This window comes from Canis lupus, chromosome 10 (assembly GCF_003254725.2).
Source record: "Canis lupus dingo isolate Sandy chromosome 10, ASM325472v2, whole genome shotgun sequence".
In the NCBI taxonomy this organism is placed as follows: domain Eukaryota; kingdom Metazoa; phylum Chordata; class Mammalia; order Carnivora; family Canidae; genus Canis; species Canis lupus.
Genome location: NC_064252.1, coordinates 22,245,268 through 22,271,168, shown reverse-complemented (window position 1 = coordinate 22,271,168; position 25,901 = coordinate 22,245,268). Strand labels below are relative to the sequence as shown.

At 58.5% G+C, this 25,901-nt stretch overlaps 1 protein-coding gene and 2 long non-coding RNA genes across 10 annotated transcripts; 1 reads left to right on the top strand and 2 right to left on the bottom strand.

Annotated features, from left to right (window-relative positions):
- The first annotated feature begins 739 nt into the window (after window positions 1-739).
- PARVG (parvin gamma) lies at window positions 740-24,522 on the top strand. Of its 7 annotated transcripts, XM_035721756.2 has the most exons (14): window positions 765-1,031; window positions 2,445-2,605; window positions 2,733-2,826; window positions 5,655-5,719; window positions 7,517-7,619; window positions 8,371-8,511; window positions 9,488-9,603; window positions 10,803-10,858; window positions 13,095-13,117; window positions 14,850-14,908; window positions 15,107-15,175; window positions 17,185-17,286; window positions 21,371-21,443; window positions 21,838-24,522. In XM_035721756.2, exons 2-14 carry the CDS (start codon window positions 2,546-2,548, stop codon window positions 21,948-21,950), a joined length of 1,074 nt encoding a protein of 357 aa, XP_035577649.1. In that variant the 5' UTR covers window positions 765-1,031; window positions 2,445-2,545; the 3' UTR covers window positions 21,951-24,522. The 7 variants fall into 7 exon arrangements, 5 of the variants coding, with proteins under 5 accessions (XP_035577648.1, XP_035577650.1, XP_025312744.1 ...); XR_007413426.1 differs by lacking the exons at window positions 17,185-17,286; window positions 21,371-21,443; window positions 21,838-24,522 and adding exons at window positions 12,386-12,665; window positions 12,748-12,883 and having other exon boundaries at window positions 740-1,031; window positions 15,107-15,161; XM_035721755.2 differs by lacking the exons at window positions 21,371-21,443; window positions 21,838-24,522 and adding an exon at window positions 20,145-20,535 and having other exon boundaries at window positions 746-1,031.
- Window positions 4,027-12,165, bottom strand: LOC112666296 (uncharacterized). The gene is made up of 5 exons (XR_003140808.3): window positions 11,474-12,165; window positions 7,503-7,573; window positions 6,651-7,288; window positions 5,672-5,872; window positions 4,027-4,629 (listed from the first exon to the last, which is right to left on the bottom strand). It is a non-coding gene; the product is annotated as an uncharacterized LOC112666296 (long non-coding RNA).
- On the bottom strand, window positions 14,475-16,077 carry LOC112666293 (uncharacterized). 2 transcript variants are annotated; one of them, XR_004819291.2, is made up of 3 exons: window positions 15,535-16,077; window positions 15,003-15,187; window positions 14,475-14,875 (listed from the first exon to the last, which is right to left on the bottom strand). It is a non-coding gene; the product is annotated as an uncharacterized LOC112666293 (long non-coding RNA). The 2 variants fall into 2 exon arrangements; XR_003140807.3 differs by having other exon boundaries at window positions 14,487-14,875; window positions 15,003-15,163; window positions 15,535-16,072.
- Window positions 24,523-25,901: the final 1,379 nt, after the last annotated feature.

The window sequence follows — 25,901 nt, the reverse complement described above, 5'->3', positions numbered from 1 at the left end:
TTCAAAGCTGGAGCAGGAGCCTCTAGGAAGAGTAAGTGTGAAGACCCTGAAACAGAAGACGTGGTGCTTTCAGGAAGCAGAGGCGGTCAACACATGGCTGAGAGGCTTGGGGGCAGGAATGGAGATCTAGCCAGCAGGTGCACCAGGACACGTGCTGTGCTGGGCAGAAAAGATTTTGGAGTTTTTGTTGTAATTGTTTTTGAAGATTTTATTTATTTATTCACGAGAGACACAGAGAGAGAGGCAGAGACAGGCAGAGGGAGAAGCAGGCTCCCTGCAGGGAGCCCGGTGTGAGACTCAATCCCAGGACCCCGGGATCACATCCTGAGCTGAAAGCAGACGCTCAACCGCTGAGCCACCCAGGCGTCCCATGGGCAGAGTAGATTTTATTTAAGAGCAATGGGATGCCAGTGGTGGGTTTTGATGGTCTGGGACATGAGCCTCCTGGGCAGGGCTGGGGTGTAGAGGGCAGCAGCTACGGGGGTCGAGTAAGGAGGCTCCTCTGTGGTCCAGGCCAGGGGAGAGGGGAAGAGGGGCTGGTTGGGCGGGGGCATGAGGGAGGAGGGATGGCCCGAGGTAGGGCTCGAGGTTCGCTGGTGGCCAGGATGTGAGGTCCTCTGGGGCTGCCCCTGGGAGATGGCAGGCCTGGGAGGGACTGGCTGGGGCTGGGGTTGCGAGGTGGAGAGGGAGAGCGAGAGAGGGAAGAAAGAGCAGGTTCCAGTTGCCTGCGAGGCATCGAGGCATCGGAGGGCCAGGAGGTGTGGCTGGGTGGCTGGGGCTCTGGGGACAGAGCTTTCCGGTGGGGCTGTGGAGGCACCGGGCCCCGAGGCCCAGCGAGGAGGAAGCTCCCTGCAGACGCAGCCGAGCAGGCCCTGCGGAAGCCACAGGCTGGGAGGAAGTGAGTGGGGTGCGTGGCCCCTGCCTTCCCCCCCACCCCGGCCTCCAGCCCCCCTCTGCTGGGAACTCGTACTTGGAGGCCGGTGATCAGGATCTACGTGGCCTTCATTTCCTGGTGTGGAGGAGGCAGCTAGGTGAGTCCTCCTGGCGTCTCCGCTCTTGCGAGCCTCTGTAATGCTGGGGAGCCAGAGCTCATGGAGGGAGGGCTCCCGGGGCCCTGGTGGGACCAACCCCAGAGAACACAGCCTTAGCTGGGGCCACAGGAGAGAGAGTCCAGCAGGCGACACCCTGAGCCTCTGTGCCCCTCCAGCCACCCATGCTCAGAAGCAGCCCCTCTGTCCCCTCCCCTCCTGGGGCCAGGCAGGCGCCATCCTCTTTCCAGTGTGGCCGGGTGGGCAGCCTCCCTTTCCACATGCCATCACCCCTGAGCTTCCCCCAGCGTGCGGGGAAGAGAGGCCACCCGGCTTCAGATGGAGGAACCGAGGCCCAGGGCAGGACGGGGACAGCCCGGAGTGGCCGATGGCCTGCGGCTCTTCCAGCTCTGTGTCCACTCCACTGCCTTTGGTGACTCTGAGTCGGGCCCTGCCTTGTATAAAGATCTTTAGGACCAGAAACAGAGGGGATTTATCCCAAGTCACACAACTAGAATGAGGAGGAGCCAGGCTGGACTCTGGGCCACCTGACCCCCAGGCCACACTCTTTTCTCTGGCCACATCCTTTGAACCGAATCCTGTCCAGGAGGAGGTTTGGGAGTTCAGGGGGTAGGATGGCGCCTCAAGCAGCGCCCTGGTGTCCCTGGGCTGGCTGCTGGGGTGATGGGGTGGCTGCAGCCCCAGGGAACGCCACCAGCTAGCCCCAGCTTTGGACCCTGCTGCTGTAGTCAGGCCTCCCCGGGGACTGGAGCCGAGCACCAGTCTGATGTGTGACACCCCAGCCCCAATGTGGTTTGGGACCAGAAACGCCGGTGGAGATGCCGGGGCTGAAGAGGGGGGCAGAGCTTCCGGCTGAGCAGGAGAGGAAGTGAGCCTAGGGGAACAGGAAGGAGGCCAGGGCTGCCCCATACCACTGGGGGTGAGCCCGGCTCCCTGTCCATAATGAACACCCGAAGGGGGCTGTGCACACTCTGCAGATGCCGGCCCCGCCCATGCCAGCATGAGCACTGAGACCCCCCAAACCGCAGAGAGGCTGAGGATGATGAGGCGCATTGTAGAGAGCCTCGTTTAGAACCAGGACGGGCAGGGCCAGGCCACCCTCTGAGGCCAGGCCCACAAGGAGATGAGCCTGGGTGATGTTGGCACGCCAGCTCTGTCCGCTCACTCAAAGGCTGGGGGTGCCACTCTGTGCCCACCTGTCTCGGGTTCGGAGACCTGGAGAGGATGACCCCAGGGCCCCCCTAGTCCAACCCCCACAGACGTCACTCATCAGTGTGTTTACCTCCACCAACTCCCACGTGGGCCCCCCTGGGTACCCCCGGAGCCCTGTTCTAGGGTTTCCTGGACCTTGACAAGCTCTGGAGAGTGGGCCACCCCCCTTTGTCCTGACTGCAGGGAGTGGGGCCCGGACTTCCTGGGTGCCGCAGAAGAGCTGCGGCCTGGCTCCTCCACACCCGACCGAGGAGGCGCCTTTGCTCAGGCCGTGCCCTCAGCCGATGCCTCTCTCCAGCCCTACATCCTACAAGAATCGGCCTGAGGCCTACCTCTCATCTGGGGTACCTGTCCCCTTGCCTAGGCAACCCCCCTCCCACTGTCCCTGAGCCTCATGGTCTGGAAGAAATGACTCACAGGGTGAGTGCGGGGCTCCTCGGACGGTGATCCCTTCTGTCCCCTGCACCCCAGGCCGGCACGGGAGAAATGGAGCCCGAGTCCTTCTACAACCTGCTGCAGCGTCCTAAGGTGGCGGGGCCGCCGGCGGAGGAGGAACTCCCACAAGGTGCCGTGTCCAGGGGGGGCCGGGGGGCAGGCAGGGCAGGGCAGCAGGGGTGGGTGCTGGTGAGGGTCTGCACAGCAGGAACCTGACAGGCAGGTCTGGGCACGGCCCTGCTTTACCAAGTCGTCCTCCGAACACCCAGTTCCATTCGGCCCCTGCCTATGCCCTCTGCTTCATCCCTGACAGCCCCCCGCCCCTGATTCCAGAAACTTCGGCAGGTATCCCCTCCTGCCCGCACGTCTCGAGGTTAATTGTGACATTGAGGCGAGCCTAGCCGCTACTCTGTGCTATGCACGTCTTACAGGCAGCAGCTCATTTATTGCTCTGAGTGTAGACCGTACACCTCCTTTGCACTCACAAGGAAACTGAGGTCCAGAGAGGGCCGTACCAGAGTAGCAGGTGACTCAGTTACCGTGGTGGAGCTGGGATGCTGAACCCAAGGAGGGCGGCTCCAGCTTTCAGGATCCACGCCCACCACGCGGTGCTGGCAGCTGTCCCCAGAGATCTGACACCTCACGGGGGTGGGGGTAGGGGTTATTGATCTGCTTCCTTCACACGCATGGAAGAGAATGGGTGTAGGATGGGGCGGTTCAGCAGGTCTGTTTTCCCAGCTTGGGGAGCTCGTAGCTGCTGCCCCCGAAAGCTCCCTCCCCGGAGGTGGTCAGAGAGGACAGCTCAGCTGCCCCAAGCTGGCATCTCCCTGTTACAGAAAAGAAGCAAGATAGGAAGTGACCCCCGGGTCCCCCCGCCACCCCTCAGTAGCATTTATGTCTCCTCTAAAACATAAGTATGATGATGGAAAGGGCGAAATAATTTTTTTAAAAGATTCTATTTATTTATTCATGAGAGACAGAGAGGCAGAGACACAGGCAGAGGGAGAAGCAGGCTCCCTGCGGGAAGCCCGATGCGGGACTCCATCCTGGGTCCCCAGGATCACGCCGTGAGCCGAAGGCAGACCCTCAACCGCTGAGCCTCCCAGGCGTCCCAGGGTGAAATAATTTAAGTGAAAGAGCAGCATGCAACCGTCTCGAGATGCCGTGAGGACAGCGCTTCAGGAGGGCGCTGCGGCCTGGCCGAGAGGCCCGGAGCCCATGAGAGCCTGGGGCCCGGCTGACTTCCTTAGCGGTCTGGTGCGCTCTGTTTATAGAGGATTTGAGGCTGGAAAGCGTCATGAGCAAAACTGCTGCTAGCAGTAGGGCTTAGTTATTTGAAAAAATATTTATTTTTTGTTTCACAGTTGATTTAGAAATACTCGAAGTCCTGGCCAGCAGAGCCGGAACGCGGGATGATTTAGAGCGGCAGGAAACCTGCTCCAGGAAGGGGTGGGGGGGTGTCCCACCAGAGCCCTGCACCCACCGCCCACCTGCCCACTCCCCAGTGCTGGTCCCGGGCCTGCCGGTGCCCAGCGGGTTAGCCATCCTTCCTCGTCAGGAGATACGGGCCTGGAGAACTTGAAGGTTTTCAGAACATCTAGGAAAAGTCTCCAGCTGCATCATGGGAAGACAGAGGCGTCGCACTTTGTGAACCGGGGCAAGGCAGGCCTCACATGGTGACTCAGTTTCCCCCACATTCACTGGGACGAGATGAACTTGCAGGCCCATCTCAGTCCAGACACGTGTGGGTTCTGAGTCTGAAACCCCAGGAAGCTGCCGACCAGGGTCCCGGGGCTCAGAGAGTCAGCGCGTGGGCCCCGAGTCCTGCCCACGGCTGGGAGCCTGGCGGACGCAGGTGAGATCTGCCTCGGCTCGTCGGTGCCCGGCCCCCTGGCTCGTGTGAGCCATGCTTCTTCTCGAGTAAGTGGGTAGACTTGCCAGAGAAAACACAGGAGGCCGAGTTAAATTTGAGTTTCAGACAAGAAATAGTTTTTCAGGCTAAGTATGTCCCCAAAATATAAATATTGTTGTGCTTGAGGAGGAGCTGGTGCTCGTGAGGGAAATGAGAGGGAAGGGCATCTGGGGTGTGGCGGGAACAGGATGGGCAGAGGAAGAGGCGTGGAGGACGAGGAGTGTCCAGGAGAACCAAGTCACTGTAGACATTTGACGCTCAGGATGTGTGTGCATGTGTGTGTGTCTGTGTGTGTCTGTGTGTGTGCATCTATGACTGTGTCTGTGTGCACGCTTGTGTGTGCATGTGTATCTGTGACTATGTCTTGTGTGTGCATCTATGACCGTGTGCATGTATGTGTGTCAGTGTGTATGCATGTGTGTGCATGTGTGTATGTGTGCATTTATGACTATGTGTGTACACGTGTGTGTGCATCTATGACTGTCTGTGTGCTCTCTTGTGTGTGTGTGTGTATCTGTGACTATGTCTTGTATGTGCATCTATGACTGTGCATGTGTGTGCATGCGGGTATCTATGATTATATGTGTATGTATGTATCTCTGTGTCTGTGTGTACACTGTACCTTTACTGTGCAACTGTGTGCATGTATGTGTATCTGTGACCACATATGTCATGTGTGGATCTATGTATGTATCTATGACGATATGTGTATGCATGTGTATCTATGTGTGTCTGTGTGCATGCTTGTGTGTGCATGTGTATCTGTCTTGTGTGTACATCTATGATTGTGTGTGTGCATGTGTGTATCTATGACTATATGTGTGTTCATGTATGTGTGCATCTATGACTGTGTGTGCATGCCTGTGTGTGTCGGCATGTATCTACATGTGTGTATGTGTGTGTGTGTGTGTGTGTGTGTGTGTGTGGAGCAGCAGGACCAAATTCCCCTTGTGTCAAGGTGCCTGCATACAGGTGACCTGCAGGGAGAGAGCTGCCCGGCTCCCTGCGGGCTCCCCACACACGCGTCATGCTCCCTCTGCTTCCAGGAGAAAAGAAGAAATACCTGCCGCCCACGTCCCGGGGGGATCCCAAATTTGAAGAACTGCAGAAGGTACAGCAGCTTCCTGTGGTCTCTCCTGATTTCCCGGGAGGCAGTCTGTTCATCTTCTTGGGGCAGGGATAGCGGGCACCCCTCCCCTCTCTGACCTCAGGCTGGCGGGGGGGGGTGGGTACCCTGCGGGTCCCTGGGAGGTCTGTCGAATGCCTAGGCGGAGGAACATTTCTTGAGCAGCGACTGTGCCTTCAGAGATGGCCCCTACAAGCCTCGAGACGGTTGAGAGGGATCTGCTGTTTTGCATCCCACAGAGCGAATAGTGAGGCTCCGAGGGGCCACCTGACGTGTGGGGGACACAGGGCTGGCCAGTGGCTGGCCACAGCTGGAGTTTGACCCAGGCCCTACACCCTGTGCACTTTCACCTGCTCGGCTGCTCAAGGCAACGGAGAGCTGGCAAAATGGGCGGGACAGGTGTGGGTCACCCGGGTCACCCGGGGCTCTCCTTGGCCCTGAGTCTGCTGCTGCGGCTGCTGGACCAGCTGAGCACAGGCAGGCTCAGGCCCCCGTTTCCCTCTGTCCTACTTCTCTGGTCTCTTCAGGCCTTTCTGCTGCCTCCTGCATCACCTTCTACCCCCAGGTTTTGGCCATCTCACATCCCTTCCCTCCTGCTTCCCCCACCCAGAGTTCCCTCACTCCCTCCATCCCACCTGTTCCCACCATCAGGCACCGGGACACAGAGTAGAACCGGCACGGTGCCCCCTGGAAAACCTGACGGGGTGCTGACACGTCTTAGTTTGGGCTCCTCCAGGAGCGGATCCTGAGACAAGGGTTTGGGTGCAAGTAGGGGGTCAGGCGGGTAATAGCAGGAGACAAGGAAAGCAAGTGGGGAAGGGAGATGGGGAGGGAAGGGGTCACGGGGGCAGGAGCTGAGGCCTGCTGGGCCCTCTGGGAGCAGGTGCAGGGGCAGAGGAGCTGGGGGGTTACTCACCTGCTCTGGAGTAGCTGGTGCTGCACCCTTAAAGGCACGGAGCTCCACTTCCTGCCCCTCTGGCCTGTGGAGCCCAGGCAGGGTGGGGCGCCTGGGCAGAGCTGCAGGAGGAGCAGGGGTGTGCACCACGGTCGTAGTCTGTGCCGGTGTCCAGGGGCTGCCGCCACTCGGCACCATAATAAACCCCATAGCTTAAAGCAAGAGGCGGTGATTGTGTCTCAGCCTGGAGGCCAGAAGTCCTAAGTTGGGGTGTGGGCAGGGGGTTCCTCCCGGAGGCTCCAAGGAGGACCCCATCCCAGGCCTCTCTCCCGGCGTCAGGAGGCCCCGACAACCCTTGGGTCCCTTGGCCTGTAGACGCGCCCCTGCAGCCTCTGCCTCCCTGGTCACGGGGCCTCCACCGTGTTCTCAGTGTCATGTCCTTCCTGTCCTTATGAGCTCTCACCAGACGCACCTGCTTAGGGTCCACGTCCCCACCGACAGCCTCTTCGGGGCAGTTTAGGCTTTGGCTAGTGAGGCCCTTCGAGATTCTTCCCCTTATCCTGTTCCATGGCCACCTCCCCACTTTCACATACCTGTTACGGCAGCTTCCCGGCACCCGCCCCTGGCACAGGACCAGTCAGCCCCACCAGCCCAGGTCCCTGGTGAAGAGAGGTGGAGGAGGATCTTTGGGAGCCCAGAGCGGGCCCCCAACTCAGCCCGGGAGAGCAGGGAGGGCTTCCCAGAGTTGGTGACATTCGACCTGGCCTTGAAGGACGGGTAGGAGTTGGCAGGTGGGAGGAGGGCATTCCAGGCCGAGGTCAGAACCGAGCCAGGTGGGGGCCCAGGTGAGGAGTGGTCCCAGTCAGCTGTCACCTGGGCGTCTGCAGGTCCTGATGGAGTGGATTAATGCCAAGCTCCTCCCAGAGCACATCGTGGTCCGAAGCCTGGAGGAGGACATATTCGATGGGCTCATCCTGCACCACCTTTTCCGTAAGTGGTGGCTCCCAGGGCTGCTCGGGCCTCCCAGCCTCACCCCCCTGCCCCTGCCGAATGTCATGTATAGAGTGACCTGGACAGGTGGAGGTGGCCTGGGCTCCTCGGGTGCCCTGTCTCAGTCTGGAAACCCCTCGTGCTCCCCAGGGCGGCTTCGCTCTCAGGGCTGCCTCCTGACCCCAGCCAGGCCCCCCTACCTGCCCCCAGTTCCCATCCCCCTTGCTGTTGAGATGTCAGGTTTGCCCTACACACCTGCCTTCTGCACAAAGCTATGAGGTCCCAGAGGGCGCAGGTGGGGCTGATCTCGGTCCTCCGCCGGCCTGCGGCCCCTTCCACAGCCCCTGCCACGGAGCAGGCACAGTTCATCCTCAGAACAACCCCATCCTGTCCTGTCCCCATTTTACAGATGAGGACACCGAGAGGCCTAGTCACTTGTCCGAGGTCCCAGAGTGAAGAAGGCAGGGGAGTCAGGATCTGAGCCTAGGAGTCTAGGCCACACGGCCTTGCAGGAAGGAAGTGTGCAGAGCTGTGCCCAAGGCCAGGGGAGTGGGCCCCGGGTGGTCAGGGTGAGGTGGGCCAGTGGAGGGCAGCTCAGAGGGTGTGGCTTGCTCAGGTTACACAGCCAGTGGTGGGGGTGCCCCCGCCCCGTGCTCCCCCTCCCTCACTCCCCTCCTCCTCCCTCTTTTGCTTCCCTGTGCCTCTCCCTCCACTCCCTCCCTGGGCCTCTCCCACTCTCTCCTGCCCTTAGAGACGCTGACCGGGCTCAAGCTGGAAGTGGAGGAGATGGCCCTGACCGCCCCGAGCCAGAGGCGCAAGCTCGAGGTGGTCCTCGAGGCCGTCAACGGCAGTCTGCAGGTGGGGGAGCAGCAGCTCAAGTGGAGCGTGGCAAGTATGTGAGGCCTGGACCGGGGCAGGGTCTAGGGCGCCCAGGGGGCCCAGGGGGTCCAGGAGAGGGCGGGGGCACCTGGGTCCCTTTGCCGCAGGCCTCTGCTTACCCAGTGGGTGTGCTCACCTGCCTCTGGTGTGGGGACACCCTGGGGGTTTGGGAGAAGCAGAGGCACAGCCTCCCGGGTAGTCATGCACCTTCTGGGTGCAAGCAGCCCTACACCCTTCCCTACCGCGGTGCTGTGCTGCAGCCAAGCACAACGTTTCGCCATGTAACCACAGCCAACGGTGTGGCCCCTGTTGGAGTCCCAGGCCCCGTGCGCCCCCACTCAGCCTGTCGGATGGGTGCTACCCACCTCTCTCATTAACTGATTTAAGTAATCCCTGCAGTGCTGGCTTGTGAGAAAGGAGAGCGAGCAAAGCACCCAGACCCCCAGCCCAGCCCGTGAGCAGTGTGGTGTGACGTTCCTGCCGTTTGGGTCCCCACCTCCCTCCCCTTTGCCAGATGAGAACACTGAGGCTGAAGGGGGTTCAGTACCAGGGCTGGGGGTGATGATGGAGCCGTGCTCAAGCCCAGTTCTTGTTGGGTCTCATGCCGCTGCCTTCACCACCACGTTTAAAGACTCGCTTTCAATGCCCAGTGTGTATAACGTTGCCCTGAATTAAGTCACACTCATCTGAATCCAGCAGCTTCTTCGGCCAGGGCCCCACTGTAGGGCATTGAGTTGCTCACAATTGTCCGCAGTGACTGTCTCTGTGTCTGAAGTCCCGTCCGCGAGGTGGCTTGTGCCCGTGGGCTGCATTAGCAGAGTGGGGTGACGAGGGCAAAGGGTGACAGTTTCGAGTTCTGAAGGAATGTCTCCAGACCTCTCCCCTCCAGAAGGCTGGACGCAGAGCTCCTTGGTCTTCAGAGGGTGGGTGACAACAAGGAGGCCTCTGTGTGGCCACTTGGCTCTGACCTGTGCCATCTCCCCTCCCAGCCATCTTCAGCAAGGACCTGCTGGCCACCTTGCATCTGCTCGTGGCCCTGGCCAAGCGCTTCCAGCCTGACCTGCCCCTCCCGACCAATGTCCAGGTGGAGGTGATCACCATGGAGGTACGAGGCTGGGCGCCAGGGGACCCCTGTGTATAGGCTGAGCATTTGGGTCCATATCGCCATACCCTGGATTGGGGGTGCTGCGTGGAAGGGGGCTGAACCTCCCTCAAGAAAGATCATGTCCCTCCAGGACAGCCGTGGGGGCTGGGCTGGGGCCATGGGTGGGAGATGTCGGGAGTCCGGGGTGGCCGCAGGGAGATCAGCGGGTGGCATCTGCCTGGGGCTGTCAGGAAGGTCCTGGCTGATGGCAACCATGTCACACAGGCCATAAGTGGTCATCTGTTCATGGCCTTTTGGGAGCCTTCGCAGCCTTGCCATCACTGGTGGTGTCCCTTGTTCTCACAAATGGCTGTGACCACACAAGGGAGCCTTCTTGGGTTCCTCCACCTCCAGGGCCCCCTTGCTCTAGCGCACTCACAACTGGCGTTGAAGTTCATGTCCCCAGAGCCCATGGCTTCTCACTCAGGCAGACTTTGAGCACCACACGTGGGGCCCCCACCTGCTCCTGCTCCCCGTTAATCCCTCCCCCAACCTCTGAGTACCTGGTGAGCAGTGGGGCTTCCTGTCCTGGAGCTTACTTTTCCCTCAGGTGAAATCATTCTTACTTTTATCAAAACCATTGATTAAAATTCCCTACTAAGTCAGGACTCCTATGTCATGAGTTTGTTTATACTTCTTATATAAATCAGAGGTGACTTCATTCCTTCATTTATTCATTCACTCATTCATCAATCCATCCACCCACCTGTCTACTCACCCATTTACCTATCCATCCATCCATCCATCCATCCGTCTGTGCATTTGTCCACCCACCCACTCACCTATCCATCTGCCCATCCATCCATCCATCCATCCATCCATCCATCCATCCACGCATCCATCTGGTCATCATTCATTCATTATTCAGATCAACTCATGTTCATTGACTGTGAGCCAGGCACTGGGTGAGACTCCGGGGACACCTGGGGAATAAGACAGACATTGTCCTCCTCTTTGTGAGACTCAAGGCTCATGAGAAAGACAGTTGAGCCAGGCCACCATGATGAGAGCTGTCCAGGAGCCACGCTGAGGAGGGGATGAGGTGTAGAGTGAGCTGGGTTCCTTGGCGTTGCTCTGGCCACTATGGTCTTTTAGTGGCTGGCGTCGGTCCTCGAGTTTTCTGGGATTACTCAATTTCTAACCCCTTTTTATTTTCTTAGAGCACCAAAAGTGGCCTGAAGTCAGAGAAGTCAGTGGAACAGCTCACTGAATGCAGGTGAGGGGGAACCAGAGCCCGCAGCAGACGCCAGGCTATGCTTTCTGGGGAAAGGGCGGTGTGTCCTGGGGCTGGGGACCGATCTATCTACCTGACTTTGTGGGAGGGGCCCTCACACCTCTCTAGCTTCCTCTCAGCCCCTAGAGGCTATGGCTGACCCCCCAGTCCTTCTGGGAGCCCTTCCATCGTGCCGGCCCTTGCGGGGCATGACCCTTCCTGGGCTGCTGGGCATGCCCACCCCAGCCAGCTCATTTTGTCCTCTGCACAACCCAACAAAACAGGCAGAGTTGTGGTTAGAAGCTGTGGCTCCCAGTCCAGAGGTCACACCACAGCCTTTGTGGGCCAGGAGGAATCCAGACCTGGGGTCATAGGACCCGGATGCCATGTTGGCTTCCCTTTTACCAAGTGTGGGGTATGGATGAGGGAATCATCCGTGGCAGGGAGATGCTACAGCAGAGCACAAACGTTGTAACAGGATGGCAGGACCCTGCTGGCCTCCCAGCACCCGGAGACAAGCGCACCAAACACTCCCCATACCACCAACATTTGTTGAGTGCCTACTATGTGCAGGCGGGAGGCTCTGTCCTTGGGTGCCCATGTCAGCCAGCTGTTTACCTTCCAACTGTCTGGACGAGCAGGATGCTCTGCCAACGAGCCCTTCCCTCTGCCCTCCTGGGCGGCGCTGGCCAGGGCTTCCTGGGTTCCTAGGCCACTTGCAGGAAGTCACACGTTCTCCTCTCTAGCCCAGCATTTGCCGAGGGCCCACTCCATGCAGGACGCTGAGCTGTGTCGCCCCTGTGACCCGTTTGACCCTCACAGAGCCTAGCTAGGGGAGTCAGTTCTCTCTAGCTCACAGGCTTGGCACGCAGCCCCACTTGGGCTTAGCTCGCCCTCGTGAGTATATGAGCTGTGTGACCTTGGACAAGTCACCTCCCCCTGTGTTGAGCCTCTGCTTCTCTGAAATATGGGGGCCCATTCCTACCTCTTGGGCTGCTGTGAGGTTATAGGTAATGTTGCGAGGGGGCCTTCCCCCACCTGGACTCCCTCCAACCCTGGGGTCCCTCCAGTCTCTGGCTCCTGTGGAGGGTGGGAGGTACTTCAACCAATGGAAAGTCGATGACCAGCATCCACTGTGACCCAAGCATGTGTGCGGAGCAGGGCAAAGGTCAGGAGGTGCTGGCTCCTCACGCCAGGGGTTCCTGGACACACACTGAACCTTCCCCAGGGCATCCCGGGAAGAAGCCTCTGACTCAGTGAGGTCACCCAGAGGCTCAGCAACCCTGACCGGGCACCTCCTCCAAGGCCAAAGCCTTAGGGTCCAGAAACGAGTTTGGGGGGACTCAAGTGGGAAGGCGCCACATGCCTGCCCCCCTTGTGGTCCTACAATCATCCTTCTCAGCCCCTTTATGAACTCGGAGCTCCGAGAGGGCTCACCTCTGGCTCTCAGCCAGAGTCTCGGGCAGCAGGGGGGCGTCTCTCCCTCGGACACCCTGGTTCATGCTGATGAGCTCTCGGTCTCCGCGTCAGGCAGCCCCTACCCCGCGCGGCCCAGTCCCCTCCTGAAGGCCACAGCACAGGCCACCCGGCTCTCCAGCGACTGCTTGGCCTGCTGGGGGCCCAGAGCCCTGCTTCTGAGGGGCGGGGCTGGTGTGGAAAATTTAACACAAAGTCAAAGAAAAACCATTCAAGACAAGAAAAACAGAGTGAAAGAAGCCAGACACAGAGGAGTGCGTACTGTGCGATTTTTCACTGACGTGGACTCCCAGACAGGCAAAACGAATGCTCGGTGGGAGGAAGCACAGCGGTGGTAATCCTGCTTCGGGGGAGTGGGGGTCACGGGGGCGGGGGGGAGAGCCCTGGGGTGCTAGGATGGGTCTGTGTCTCCTTAGGGTGCCCATCACACAGGCGTTATGTAGGAACGCACCCGCGAGAAACTCACCATTTGTGTGTTTTGTTGCACGGGTAACGCCTCCTGCCCCAACTAAAATGACAACCATCAAAATGACAAAACCCAGACACAACTAGGTGAGGAAGCCTCCAGGGAAGGGCCTGGGCCTCTTCCTTCCGTTTGCTCCCCACAAGGGCCCTCCCTGCTTGGTCACGAGGCTGCCAGCCTCCTTGTCAACCTTGCCAGCGCCGAGTCCCGTCACACAAAGAAACTAGAGTCTGAAGATGTTTTTTTGTTTTGTTTTTTAACCATTTCTTTGCCTTTCTTCCCCTACAATTTTCCCTTTAGCACAGAAAAGGACCAGCCGACGAGTGAGTACTTTCGTAACTCCAGGTCTTTTCCTCTCGGATGCGTCCCCGAGGGGTGACTTGCTGGGTGTTGTCCCCTTTGGCTGGTGATGAGGCGATGAGGGTTGGAAGATAATTTGTGAATGCGCCTGGCGCAGCGTGGGTGCCTCATCGCAGCTGGTGTGTGACATGGCTACTGCTTTTGTGACACACCTCTTCCCCCATTGATGGATTGGTCCAGCCATTCCTTCTTTCTTTCATTCATCCTGCGGTCGGTTGGCCTGGTCGGCTGTTCGTCCACCCACCCACTCACCATCCATCTGTCCATCTCTCCATCCATCCACTCACCCACCCACCCACCCCTCCATCTAGCCACCCACCCACCTACCATGCCTCCCTCATCCATCCATCCATCCATCCAACATGATTTTCCTCCCTGAGCCCTCCCCACTGAGGACACATTGCTGTAGGGACAGGGGCTTCCATGAGGGGCACCCCCCCCCCCCGCCCACAGAGGTGGAAATAATCACCTGTGAGAGGATTTGGAGAACAGGATGAGGGAGGATGTGGGGGTGGAGGGAGGAGAGGGGAGGTGAAGGGAGGCTGCCCAGTGTGAGTGTGTGAGTGTGTGTAGGGCAGCGTGAGGACAGGGGGTGTTGCTCAGGGAGCAGCCCTTGTCAGGGGGCAGCACGAGGGTGGGTCACACGGAGGGGCAGGGACACGGAGCAGGGCCTCCTCACAACCCCTTCTAGCACATTCATGCTGTTCTGGCTCATGTCAACTGAGCGCACATTTCCTTTCACTTCCTGGCTCCTTCGGGGACACGATTCCCCTGACCACGGGCCAAGGGGTCTGGAAGGAACCGCTTGGTGCTTCCACCACATTTGTGGGTGCATTTTAAAGGGCATGGTGCTATCTGGTGCTACCTTTCACCCTCCCCTAATGAGGGGACCGAGGCACAGAGAAGTGAAGTGACCTGCTCAGGGTTGCACGGCAGCTGAGAAGGTGATTTCTTCCAGCCCGCTCAATGCCCGAGGACCAGTCTCCCCCCGGAGGGCGGGGGGAGCATGTGGGCTGCAGATATTAGGAAGACAGCTTGTAGGGAAAAAGGGCTTTCGTCTGAGGACTTGGGCGTCTGAGGCGGGACCAGGCCTGAGCTGCCGAGCTGCCAAGATGCTTCTTTTGTTTCTGAACCTCGCAGGCATGACTCAGCTGCCGAGAGCGCTGGCCTTTTGCACGATGCAGGCTCCATGTCCCCATTCTGCCAATCCAGAGATGCTGGGGAGGAGACCTCTGGGCCGAGTGTCAGTGCGGGGCCGGCCTCGGCTCAGCCACCCAAGGCTGCTCCGTGGACTGCGCGGAGCCGGGGAGGGGTGGGGTTGGACTGGCAGGAGGGAGGCCAGCTTCCCGGAGGAGGAGGGGTGCTGGCTGAGCGGGTGCAATGGGCATCCGCCATAGATGGGACGAGAGCCCTACTGTGCGCCCAAGTGTGTCACCTGCCACCAAATGTGCCATGGCCCCATCTAGTAGGTTTTTTCTGACCCCAAGGCACAGAGAGGGGAAGCGGTTCCCCCGGGGTCGCACAGCCTGGGAGCAGCGACACAGACCCAGGCCCGTTGATTTAATTCAAGAACCGCGCGCTGGAGCTACAGCTCCCTCTGGGCTGGGTACCCCGAGAACCTTGTATGGAAATACGTCCCGGTTTGGCGCCGAGATAACAGCATCGTGATGCGGTGTTTATTGGATCTGTCTGCAGAGGACGTCTTCGATGAATTATTTAAGCTGGCTCCGGAGAAAGTGAACATGGTGAAAGAGGTAAGAGAGAGCCAAGCCCCCAGTGGCTCCCCTGCCCGTCTGCCCTGTGTGTCCTGGGGTGACGGGGAGGGAACGAGGCCCCCCCGCCTCTCACCTGCTGTGCCTGGGACACCACGCGGGGAGAGCTTTCTGCCCCCTGCAGTGGGAAGGAGGGACACCCGAGCCCTGGGCCTGAGGTCCTCATTCTTCCCTGGGTAGGCCATTGTGAACTTCGTCAACCAGAAGCTGGACCGCCTGGGCCTGTCTGTGCAGAATCTGGACAACCAGGTAAGGCTTCGACTGTGGGGCCCCAGGCGGGGAAGGGCCATGGGGCGCAGGTGAGGAGGCGGGTCCCGTGGGGCGCTGGCAGCTGGAGCCCGGCCTTATGTGACCCCAGGATGTGTGGGGTCTTGGAGCCTTGGGGTCCTCCCCCCGCCGCAGTGGGGCAGTGTTGCTGGTAGGCAGCCTCACCAGCCAGGGACAACGTGGGGGCCAGTGAGGCAGGGACCGCAGGTTCCTCAATGCTGGGGGGCTCCCCTCGTGCCACCCACTAGGTGCTGTCGTAGCTGCTGCCACAGCCCTGCCTCCGTGGGTCCTTGGGGGTCCAGTCCCCCAAGTCCCGCCATGAGGCAGGACTGGAATCTTACCCATTCAGCTTTCCGCCGGGTACCGTGGGCCTGTCGTGTTCCCTCAGCACAGAGGGGATCGGAGAGCCTGAGAGAGGCTAATTGTCAGCCCCAGGCCTTCGGATGGCGATGGGGCTGCTGGACACCGGACACATCACCTGGCCATGGCAGTAGGGGCGCTGGGCCGGCTGCTTTCTGCTCATGCAGCCAGGAGGCGGTGGGGGCCAGAGGTGGCAGTCGGGTCTGGTCCCCGGTGGACTTCCTGGCTTACGGTGATCCCAGCCAGATGCACCCTGACATCAGCCGGCGAGGATTGGGGTGCCCGGTACCTGAAGCCAATAAAGCCCTCACTCTGTGCCAGGCCCCGAGCAAGGTGCTTTGCCTACGGTAACTTGCCGAATCCTCCAGACGGTCCCTGCGGTAGGAACAGGTGCTCCCCCGTTTTATAGATGAGGAAGGACCCCAAGACACAGAGATGCTGACTGACTCATCCAAAGTCGCACAGCGCTAAGAGTGGGCGACCTGGGATTTGAATCCAGGGTGCCGAGGCCACAGTTTGTGCTCATCACCACGTCACACAGTGGCCACATGAGAGGCCCCTGTGTGATGTGTGCGGTGACGTGGCAGGCTGGAGATGCCAGGCCCTGAGCCTGACGGATACCAGATGCACCCGTGTGGCCTCTGGTCTGCGAGGACGCCTCCTTCACATTTTCTGCGTGGCCTGGGTTGGGACGTCTCTGAACCTCAGGCTCCTCTTCTTTTAAAATGAGTTTAAGGACACCAGCCTCATAGAATTGGGAGCGATAAATAAGATGATGAGCCTCCGGTGTTTTCCGTGGGACCTGGCACGCCGCGGACATGCCGTAAATGATGCATTTGTGGTTTTATTATATTTTATGTGGGCAAACACAGGAGGATCCTGTAGGTTTCCATTTTTACCTGCTTCGTCTTGATCTCTCCCTTGGGGGGGAGGAATGGCGTTGTGAAAATAATGATAGGATGACGGTATTTAGAGACTGCCAGATAAGGGGAGAAGTTGAAGTCTCTGGTCTTTAGGGGTATTTCCGGGGAAGATCAGCGGAAAAGATTTCAGGCCGAACTAATAGCATCAAAACAGATCTAATGGGAGGAAATTCTATTAAGGACTTCGAGCGGTGGTTTCTCCTCCAATATCCAATCTTGTGTTTTGTATCTTTGAAGAGATTGAATAGGATTATGCTAGCATATGATATGCTGGCGGCGGGGCGACGGCTTTATCTCTGCACGTGCAGACCGAACAGGGCAGAAATATTAATGTGGCAGCCGCAAAACGAGCCTGGCGTGCCGTTCTCTGCCTCTCCCTGCGGAATAATTTCACACTCAACTTTGTTTTCTCCTGTGCTGCTGCAGCTCAGGGAGCAGTACGTGGCTTAAAAAACGATATTCGGCTATTTCACGGATAATGTGCAGAGAGCTGGTTTTATTGAGCGTATGCTGTGTGCCGGGCAGCCAGTAAAGCGCCTCCTAGGAGCTGCCGCTGTGGTTCACAGCACACGGCAGGGTGGGGGATGTTGTCCTCACGTCTTAAGAAAGGCAGCTGAGACCCAGAGACGCCGGTGCCCAGCGCCACGCGGCCCGCAGGTGGCAGCGCAGGGGCCCTGGGCCGCCCGCCTCCAGTGCTCTCCTTTGCAGTTTGCAGACGGGGTCTTCTTACTCCTGCTGATTGGACAACTGGAAGGCTTCTTCCTGCACTTGAAGGAGTTTTACCTCACTCCCACCTCTCCTGCGGAAATGGTAAGTTTTCCAGAGGTTTCCTTGATGGTCTATTCCTGAATGGAGGCAGCAATACGGTCTCCTTATTTACTTCCAGGTGGAGCAAAGGGTGGAGGGGAAGTTTGGTTGGTTGTCCACGTATCTACCCATCCATCCATTTCATGCAACTATTTATCTGCCTGCCCATCCACTGATCTGCCTATTTTTCTATTCATCTATCTGTCCATCCACCCACCCGTCCACCATCATCCATCCATCCATCCATCCATCCATCCATCCTCACACCTATCCATTGACTTGCCCGTTTGCCCATCCACCCAGTTCACCCACCCATTCACCTGCCCACCCATCCATCCATCTACCCCCTCATCCACCCCCATCTGCCTCTGTACCTGATCCCTCATTTCTTGAGGTCCTGCTTGGTGTCAGGCTGTGCCATGTGGGCCATAAAGACAATCCCACACAACTCCTGTTGTTGAAGGCCTCTCAGTCTATACCCACTGTACTCTTGGTGATGTATGGTTCCCTAGGGCTACAGTAAACTGTGTTGGTTCAGGGTGGGTGGGTCAGTTGGGGACCCGAAAGAAGGGGTGGTTGATATGATCTGAAGGAGTCAGGAAGGGCACTGTGTGAGAGGTGACACGTGTTGGTTTGCAGAGGGAGGGCACCCCCAGGGGAGGGAACGGCATCAGCAAAGGCTCAGGTGCGGACAGAAGCATGGAACTCTCAGGATGGTGTCCATCTGTGGTGTGGTCCCGCTGCACGGGTGGGCTGGGGAAGGCAGGGGTCTGGCCTTGTGGGAGTCAGGAGACCCCATGGGGACCCTGAAGGCTGGCGGGCTGCTTGGGGGATGGCTGCACCAGTCCGGGCAGGAGGGTCTGTGGCCTGACCCGGGGAAGTAGGGGAGAGAAGGCAATGCTGGTGCCAGTGGCAGGTGTCCCCACGCACAGCCTCCCCACCTGCCGTGGTCCTGGGGATGATCAGACCTGTGGCCTGCCTGAGGGTTGTGAGGTTCTGGGCTGGCCCGGCCACCCCCTCCCCAACCAGGGCCCTCCGTCCAGGCCCCTCCCCCATGCACCCCTAGCCCTGTCCATGTCCACAGACTCGTGGCCATGGCCTCCCGGCCTGTCCACAGCCTTTGGAGGACTGGTCCTCTGGCATCTCCAGGTCTTTGCCCAGGTGGTCCCTCTGCTTACCTGCCTTTGTTCCAGCCTGCTTAGCTGGGTTGCATCTCCATCTTACAAAGGGGAAAGCAGAGCCCCTGAGAGGCTCTGGCACTTGCTCAGGAGCACTCTGTGGTTCAGTGGCAGCTCTGACACTGGCACCGGCCTTCTGACCCCCAGCTGCTGCCTCTCCCCTTGCACCATGGAGATGCAATCGTTAATGGGCATGACCTCCCCCTGCCCAGGAGGCAGGGGTGCTCTTGACTTGGAGACTGCTTCAGGGCTCTGATTCTCAAGAGCTTGGATCTAGGATGAGGAGCAAAGAGGCTGGAGCTATGCAGTGTTTGTGTTTCTGGTGGTAGTAGCAAGGACAGTGGTCAGCACTCACTGGGTTCTTCTGAGCTGTATCAGTCAGCTATTGCCCCAGAAATGCTGTGTAACAAACCACCTGGACAACAGGTGGCTTAATGAATACCACAATCATGTATTCCCAGGGATCTGCAGGTAGGCTGAGTTTGGCTGGTGTAGACTTGGCTGGGTTCAGCTTGGGGGGGGGGTTGTTTCAGCTTTGTGTTACATGCCTGTCACCGTCCTCCTGGGACCAGCGGCAAGCCCAGCATGGTTTTCTTATGGGAATGGCAGAGACACAGGGGACTAAGCAGAACCCACAAGGCCCAGGCTCAGAAGGGGCAGTGCCATCGCTTCCCTCTCATCCCATCGGCCTGGGAGGCCCTGGGCCTTGGCGGGGATGCAGGAGCGCCTATGAAGTGTGTGGGTGCAGAAAGGGCCGAGAACAGGGGCCACTAGATCACTAGGGTGATCTCCCGCAGGCAAGGGGGTGAACTCACTAACTCCTCATCATGCTGGGCCTGAGGTAGGAGCTGTTCCCATCCCCGTTCTTAGATGAGGGTACGACTTCCGTATGAGGACCAGACAGAAAGCTGGTCACAAGCCTATACCAGTTAGAACAGAGGGCAGGGTAGAGGTCAGACTTGCACCCGGGCTTGTCCACCTCCAGAACCTGGGCTGCCTCCCCGTTTCCCTCCTGGGGATTCAGGGTGAGCCCTGTGGGAGACCGAGGAGTATGAGCCTCTCTCCAGCCAGGAACGGATTTTGCCCAGAGCTGGGCCCCTCGGAGGGCCCAGGAGGGTCAGAACCCGGCCGAAGTGGTGCTGCTGACCCTGCATCCAGAAGGCAGAACACAGAGATGTGGGAGGAGGCGGGAAGATGGAGCAGTGTGGGCTACACGCAGGCCGGGGAGCCTCAGGAAGGGGCTCAGAACCAAGACCCCGAGCAGCACACGTGCCCCCTTTTGTTACTTGGGTGTTGGGCTTCATGGGACTTCGAAGCCTCTGCCCGATATTCCGCAGGCTCGCAAACCCCAGTTACAAGCCGGGGGCGGAAGTTGCCTTGGTGCCGTCGGCCCGCTGAATCCCCCGATGTCAGACCCGGCTTCCCCATAGGAGCCACATTACCTATATGGGGGCAGAGAAGCAGCCTCTCGGCTCAGACCCCGAGAACGAATCTTATGGGACCTCATAGGAAATCTCAGCTGCAGGAACGTATGATCAAAATGCTGAGGAGGTCATTAGCTGAAGAAGGCGGGGACCACAGCCCTTTCTGCCCATGGGACGGACACCCGAGGGAACATTATTATCCTGGTACAGCGGCCCCTTGAGATCGGATGTCTCATTACCAGACCTGTCTGCTCTGCAGAAGTCAAAACCCTGGCGCCGGGAACCGTGGGCTTCCTCCCACATTCAATTATTTCTCCCCGGGAGGATTCGAGTGCATCCTCCTGGATTACAACCTGCCCTCAGCTCCGTGCGACGACGCGGTGGTTCTACTTTTATAATCTCAAGCTGTGCACAGAAAGGAAGTGTTACACTGCGGGTGGAGCGCGGCGAGACATCTCTGGAGCCTGCAGCGGATCCTCCGGGCTCAGGTCGAGGCTGGGCTTGAGGAATGAAGCAAGTGTGATCGTTTTAACAGTGTCGCAACGCAGTTCACAAAGCGCCGACTCCACGGGGGCAGGGAGGGGGTCTGCTTTCTCCCCTGTTGCACGGCCAGCCCGTAGTAGATGCTCAATAAATATATGTTAATGAAACGAATGGACACAGTGTTTCTGAAACCCTGGTCCCGTGAGGTGCTCCATGACAAGTGGATCCTGTGGTCCAACCACTTGGGCAACTGGCTTCCGACCCGCTTCACCCCGTGCCAGGCCGCTGCCCCAAGAAGGGCGGGGATTGTTGGATCGTGTTGCGGCCCAAGGGAGACAGGAGCCACGAACAGAGAAAACTGCTAATAGAGCATGTGCTCCAAGCCAACGGCTGTCAGGGCTCCCCTGGGCTCCCGCCTGGTGTCCCAGAGCCAGATATGGGGGGAAATGGTGGCAACTCCACTCTGCAGGTGCACGAGGTAGGCTGGGGGTGCCGAGCGACTGTGGGAGGTCACCCCGTGCCTGAGCAGGGATCTGAGCCCGTGTGCGCCTGGGCAGGGGTGGCTGCTCCGGCCTCCAGCCCGCTCTGCACGGACGTCAGAGTGAGACGGACCTGATTCTGCCACTTTCTGTCTGGTAAGCTCAGGTGAGCCCCTTGGCCACTCCGCGCCTTGCTCTCCTCACCTGGGCTGTGCCCCCTGGAACTCCGCTGTTTCCAATGGGGCCTCCGTTGCCCATGATGCTGGGGCCGCATCCCAAAAGGTGGAGATAAACCTGGCGGAGTCCCCTCCCCTGGTGGGACTTACCTCTGGGTGTCACCTCCACCAGGAAGCCTTCCCTTCCTCTGGACTGGATGCCCCTCTCCATAACCACCTTCCCCGCTGGAGATGACCTCCTTGAAGGCTGCTGGATATTATGAGGGATGGGTGGGCCTGGTACTTGGGGACCCGGGCCTGGGTTGGGGCTACCTCGTTTTGCTAATGTCTGGTGGCATCTTTCACAGCTGCACAATGTCACCCTGGCCCTGGATCTGCTGAAGGATGAAGGTCTGCTCACCTACCCCGTCAACCCTGAAGGTGAGTGTGTGGCACACGTGGGTGTTGTGGCGTCGGTGGACAGCCTGTGGTCCTCTCGCTCGGCATGACAGACGACGAGTGTCTATCAGGGTTTCCCATGATGGGGATGCTTTGCCCACTGGAGGAGGGTCCCGGGGAGAGAACACAGGGGACTGGGGACCCCGGGGCAGGCTGTCCAGGCAGATGAGACCTTGAGGAATTGCGTGTGGGGTGCAGGGGTGGAGCGGGTGGCAGGAGGAGGGAGGCAGGGCCATGTGATGGGTCTCGTTTGACAGGGATTCCCTGGGGTTTAGCACTGAAGTCCCATGTCCCAGGAAGCCTCTCAGTCCCAGGTCACCCCCTGCTCAGCCTGGCTGAGGCCTGACCAGCTGTCCTGCTCTTCTCTGACCCACAGACATCGTGAATAAGGACGCCAAGAGCACTCTGCGGGTCCTCTACAGCTTGTTTCAAAAGCATAAGCTGAAAGAAGGCAGAGACAGCAGCACACCCTGTGGATCCCCAAATTAACTGTTGCCAGCCCCCAAAGCTGCTTCTTGGCACCTGCCTGCTGCCCCAGCGAAGGCCCAAGGGCCACAGAGGGGCCTCCCGTCTGGTGGCCAGCGGCCCTGTCCCGCGTGTCCCCTGCATGCCTGCCCTGCCCCCACCCCTGTCCCGTTTCCGTCTGAGAATCCGAATTCACTAGGCATGGATCTGTTCTGAGCCAACCTGGCCTCACTCAGTTTATATTAACAAGCGCATTTCTGGGAGGGATCCCAGGAGCCTGCAGTGTCCTGGGAGACGCAGTTAAATCTGCATGTGTACGAGCTGAGGCCCTTCACCCCCAGCGCAGCTCCCCTTGCCATGGGGCCCGGCCTGGACGGTGCTCAGAGTCCCACCTCCAAGGGCACCTGTGGGGGCACCTGCCAGGGCAGCTGAGAGCCCAGCCATGCTGACTTCCACTTGGGCACTAGGGCCTGACTTGGGAGCAGAAAGGACTCTCAGGTGTCTGGGCTGATGGCCCGAGGACCCAGCCTGCCCACAGTCAGCTGCCGCCAGCCTGCCTCTCGTTTGGGGTGAAGGGCCCCAGAATCGGCCTCTGGAGGCAGGAGCCCCATGTGACTCCAAAACCAAGCCCCTGAGCCACTTGGGGAAGTTAAGTCAGTGACTCACCAGAGGAGCCGTGGCCCAGGCCCACCCCTACAGCTGTCACAGAGAGCCTTGCCCGGAGGTCATGAAGGAGAAATCTTTGTGCTCCCCCCATCTGTCCTGGGAGGTACCTTGCCTGCTCTGGTGAGACTTGGCACTTGCTGCCCACGTTTCTCAAAGAATACGTCCCCGTAGGAGGTTGACCACCGCTGTCCCAGTAGCTGACGTGTGGTGGGAACCAGCCAGGGCAAGGCTCCGTGGGCGGGGGTCGGGGCTGTTGTGGGTACCCTGGGGCTGCCGCTGGGCTTCTCCCTTGCGTTCCAAGCTCCAGGCCCCCGTGGATGACATAGCCCGATAGATCTGGGGTTGTCACAGTTTGACGGCCTTGGATCTGGGGAGGGACTTTGGGGTTGGGGGCTGGTGTGGGCTCGGCCCTCTTTGCCAGACCAGCTGGAGGTGGAGCTTGGGAGGACGTCCTAGGAGTGACACCAGGAGCCTTGGGGTCGGTGTCTGAGTGTGATAGCCTCTCCAGGGGTCTTCCTTCCACACCACCTCCAAGCACCTGCACTTTCCCCTCCGGATTCACAGGGGGTTAGGTATAGATGAGGTCACGAGGGTAGGGCCCGCGGGATGGGATTAGCGTCCTAACAAAGAGAGGAAGAGACACCAGAGCTCTCTCTCTGCCATGTGAGGACACAGCAAGAAGGTGGCTGTCTGCGAGACACGAAGAGGGCTCTCACCAGGAACTGAATCAGGCACCTTGATCTTGGATTTCTAGACTCCAGAAGTGTGACAGATGCATGTCTGTTCTTTAAGCAACTGCCCACCCCGTCTGTGGTGTTTCATCATAGCAGCCGCAGCTGACTGACTCAGGTTCCCAATACCACTAGCCATGATGGAAGATAAAATCAAAACCACAGGAGATACCACTGCACAGCTCCTAGAGTGGCTAAACTGAAAAGCCCGACAGTACCAAGTGTGGACAAGGATGTGGGGCTGCCAGAATTCTCACACGTTGCTGGTGGGAATGCAAAATGGTACATTGACTTTGGAAAGGAGTTTGACCGTTTCTTATTCACTAAAACACACACTCACCATAGGACCCAGGCGTTTCACTGCGAGGGGTTGATCTAAGATCGATGAAAAACACGTGTCTATGCAAAGACTTATGCATGAACAGCAACACTACTCGAAAAAACCTCAGAGTGGGAAGAACCCAAGGGTCACTGGTGAACGCAACACAACACCGGTGTCCGTACAGTGGGTTCTGCTGGGCCCCGAGGGAAGGCGTGTTGATACAGAACCGATGAGGAAGATGCCGGTAGCACTGGGCAGAGTGGAAAATCGGAGACGTGGCAGGCTAAGTACTGATGATACAGTTGATACAAATTCTAGAAAAGGCAAAACTGCAGTGGTGGGGGGAGGGGGTGGTCCCCAGTGATGTGGGAAACAAATGGAGAAGAGAAAGTATTAAATCTCCTTCTTCCCTACAGCCCACTGATGAGTCCTTGAAAGAGGCAGGGTGACCCTCTCTGGGAGCTCAGCTGCATCGATGTGATACTCTGCTGAGAGCAAAGGAGAACCTTAGTCTGACCCCCAGGATCCTGTGAGTCTACTTTAACATATAAAAATTCCTATAGAAATTCCCTCTATCTCTAAATCCCCCGAGACGTGTGTTGGCGATCACCCCCAAGCACACGGCCCACCGATACACATCTGGAGGGTCACATGACTCAGGTTTTAATAGATGGTCATCAATGACCCTTTCCCAAGAAGAGCTGGCCCCTCAAGGTCCTGGAAACCTTGCTTCCAAAATCCCTTAGAGACCTGTGCCAGCCCTAACCCCCTCTGAACTTGAAACCATAAAAAGGGCCACTCCTCACCACCCCAGTGCAGCTCTTCCTGCCCACGGTCCGGTCCACGTGCTTTAATAAAATCACCTCTTTGCATCAAAGACGTCTCAAGAATTCTTTCCTGGCCATCGGCTTCGGACCCCGTCTTTCCTACATCACCCAGGGCCAAGGCCTTGGGGAAGGGGACTAACCACAAACAGGCACGAGGGAAGCTTTGAGGGAGGTGGGAACGCTCCATGCCATGATTGTTGGCGTGTGGTCGCGTGACTCCATGCATTCATCAAAACTCATCACATGGGACCCTGGGGGGCTCTGCCTTGGGCCCAGGCCGTGATCCTGGAGACCCAGGATCGAGTCCCGCATCGGGGTCCCTGCAGGGAGCCTGCTTCTCCCTCTGCCTGTGTCTCTGCCTCTCTCCCTGTGTCTCTCGTGAATAAAATAAAATAAAAAAAAACCTTTTAAAAAAATAAAAGAAACTCATCACATTGTGCACTTAAAATTCGGCAAGTTGACCTTTTATAGGTTATCCCCCAATAAAGCTACAACAAAGGAAAACATTGAAATTTGCCATCAGGTGAAGAGGGGTGAGCGCTGCCAACCCAGGTGAGATGCAGGTAAGGGACTGAGCAAAGCCAGCCGCCACGGCCTGGATTCATCGTTCTCGGAGCTCGCTGTGCGGAGGACCAGGGCCCAGGGGCAAGGGCAGAGGCCCTAGCCTGTTTAAATGGCTGCTGGAAGGCTCTGGAAGAGGGAAGGGGAAGGGAAGAGGGAGAGGCTGGAAGGCGGGAGGGGCCGACAAGTGCAGGGAGCCAGCTGGGCTGCAGACACAGGGAGGAGGAGGCCTGGGAGGCAGGGGAGCAGGGGTGGGAGCGGAGGGACAGGATGCTCACCTGGTGCTGCTGTCGCCGCCGCGGTGCCCATCGGGAGCATCATCTGTGCCTCCTTATCCTCCGGAATACCTCCCGCTCTGAAACCTCCTTTGTCTGATTCTAACATAGCGAGATAGCTCTTCCACTTTCGACTTTCAAAGTATCTGTGTCTATTTTTTTTTAAGATTTTATTTATTTATTCCTGAGAGACACGCAGAGAGAGGCAGAGACACAGGCAGAGGGAGAAGCAAGCTCCCCGCGAGGAACCCGATGTGGGCCTCGATCCCAGGACCCCGGGGTCACTCCCTGAACCGAAGGCAGGTGCTCAACTGCTGGGCCACCCAGGCGCTCCTGTGTCTCTATATTTAAAGAGAATTCCTTACAGACACGATAGTGTATCTTTCTGACCGGTCTGAATACCTCTGCCTTTTAATCTCAGGATTCAATTGATTTTTTTTTATCGTGGTAAAATACACATGATAAGCTGAACGGTTTGGCCATTTTAAAGCGAAGGGTTCAGTGGCGTTAGGTACCTCCGCGCTGTTGTGCAACCATCCCCACCACCTGTCCCCAGAGTTCCTTCCTTTTTTGCCAAACTGGAACTCGGTCCC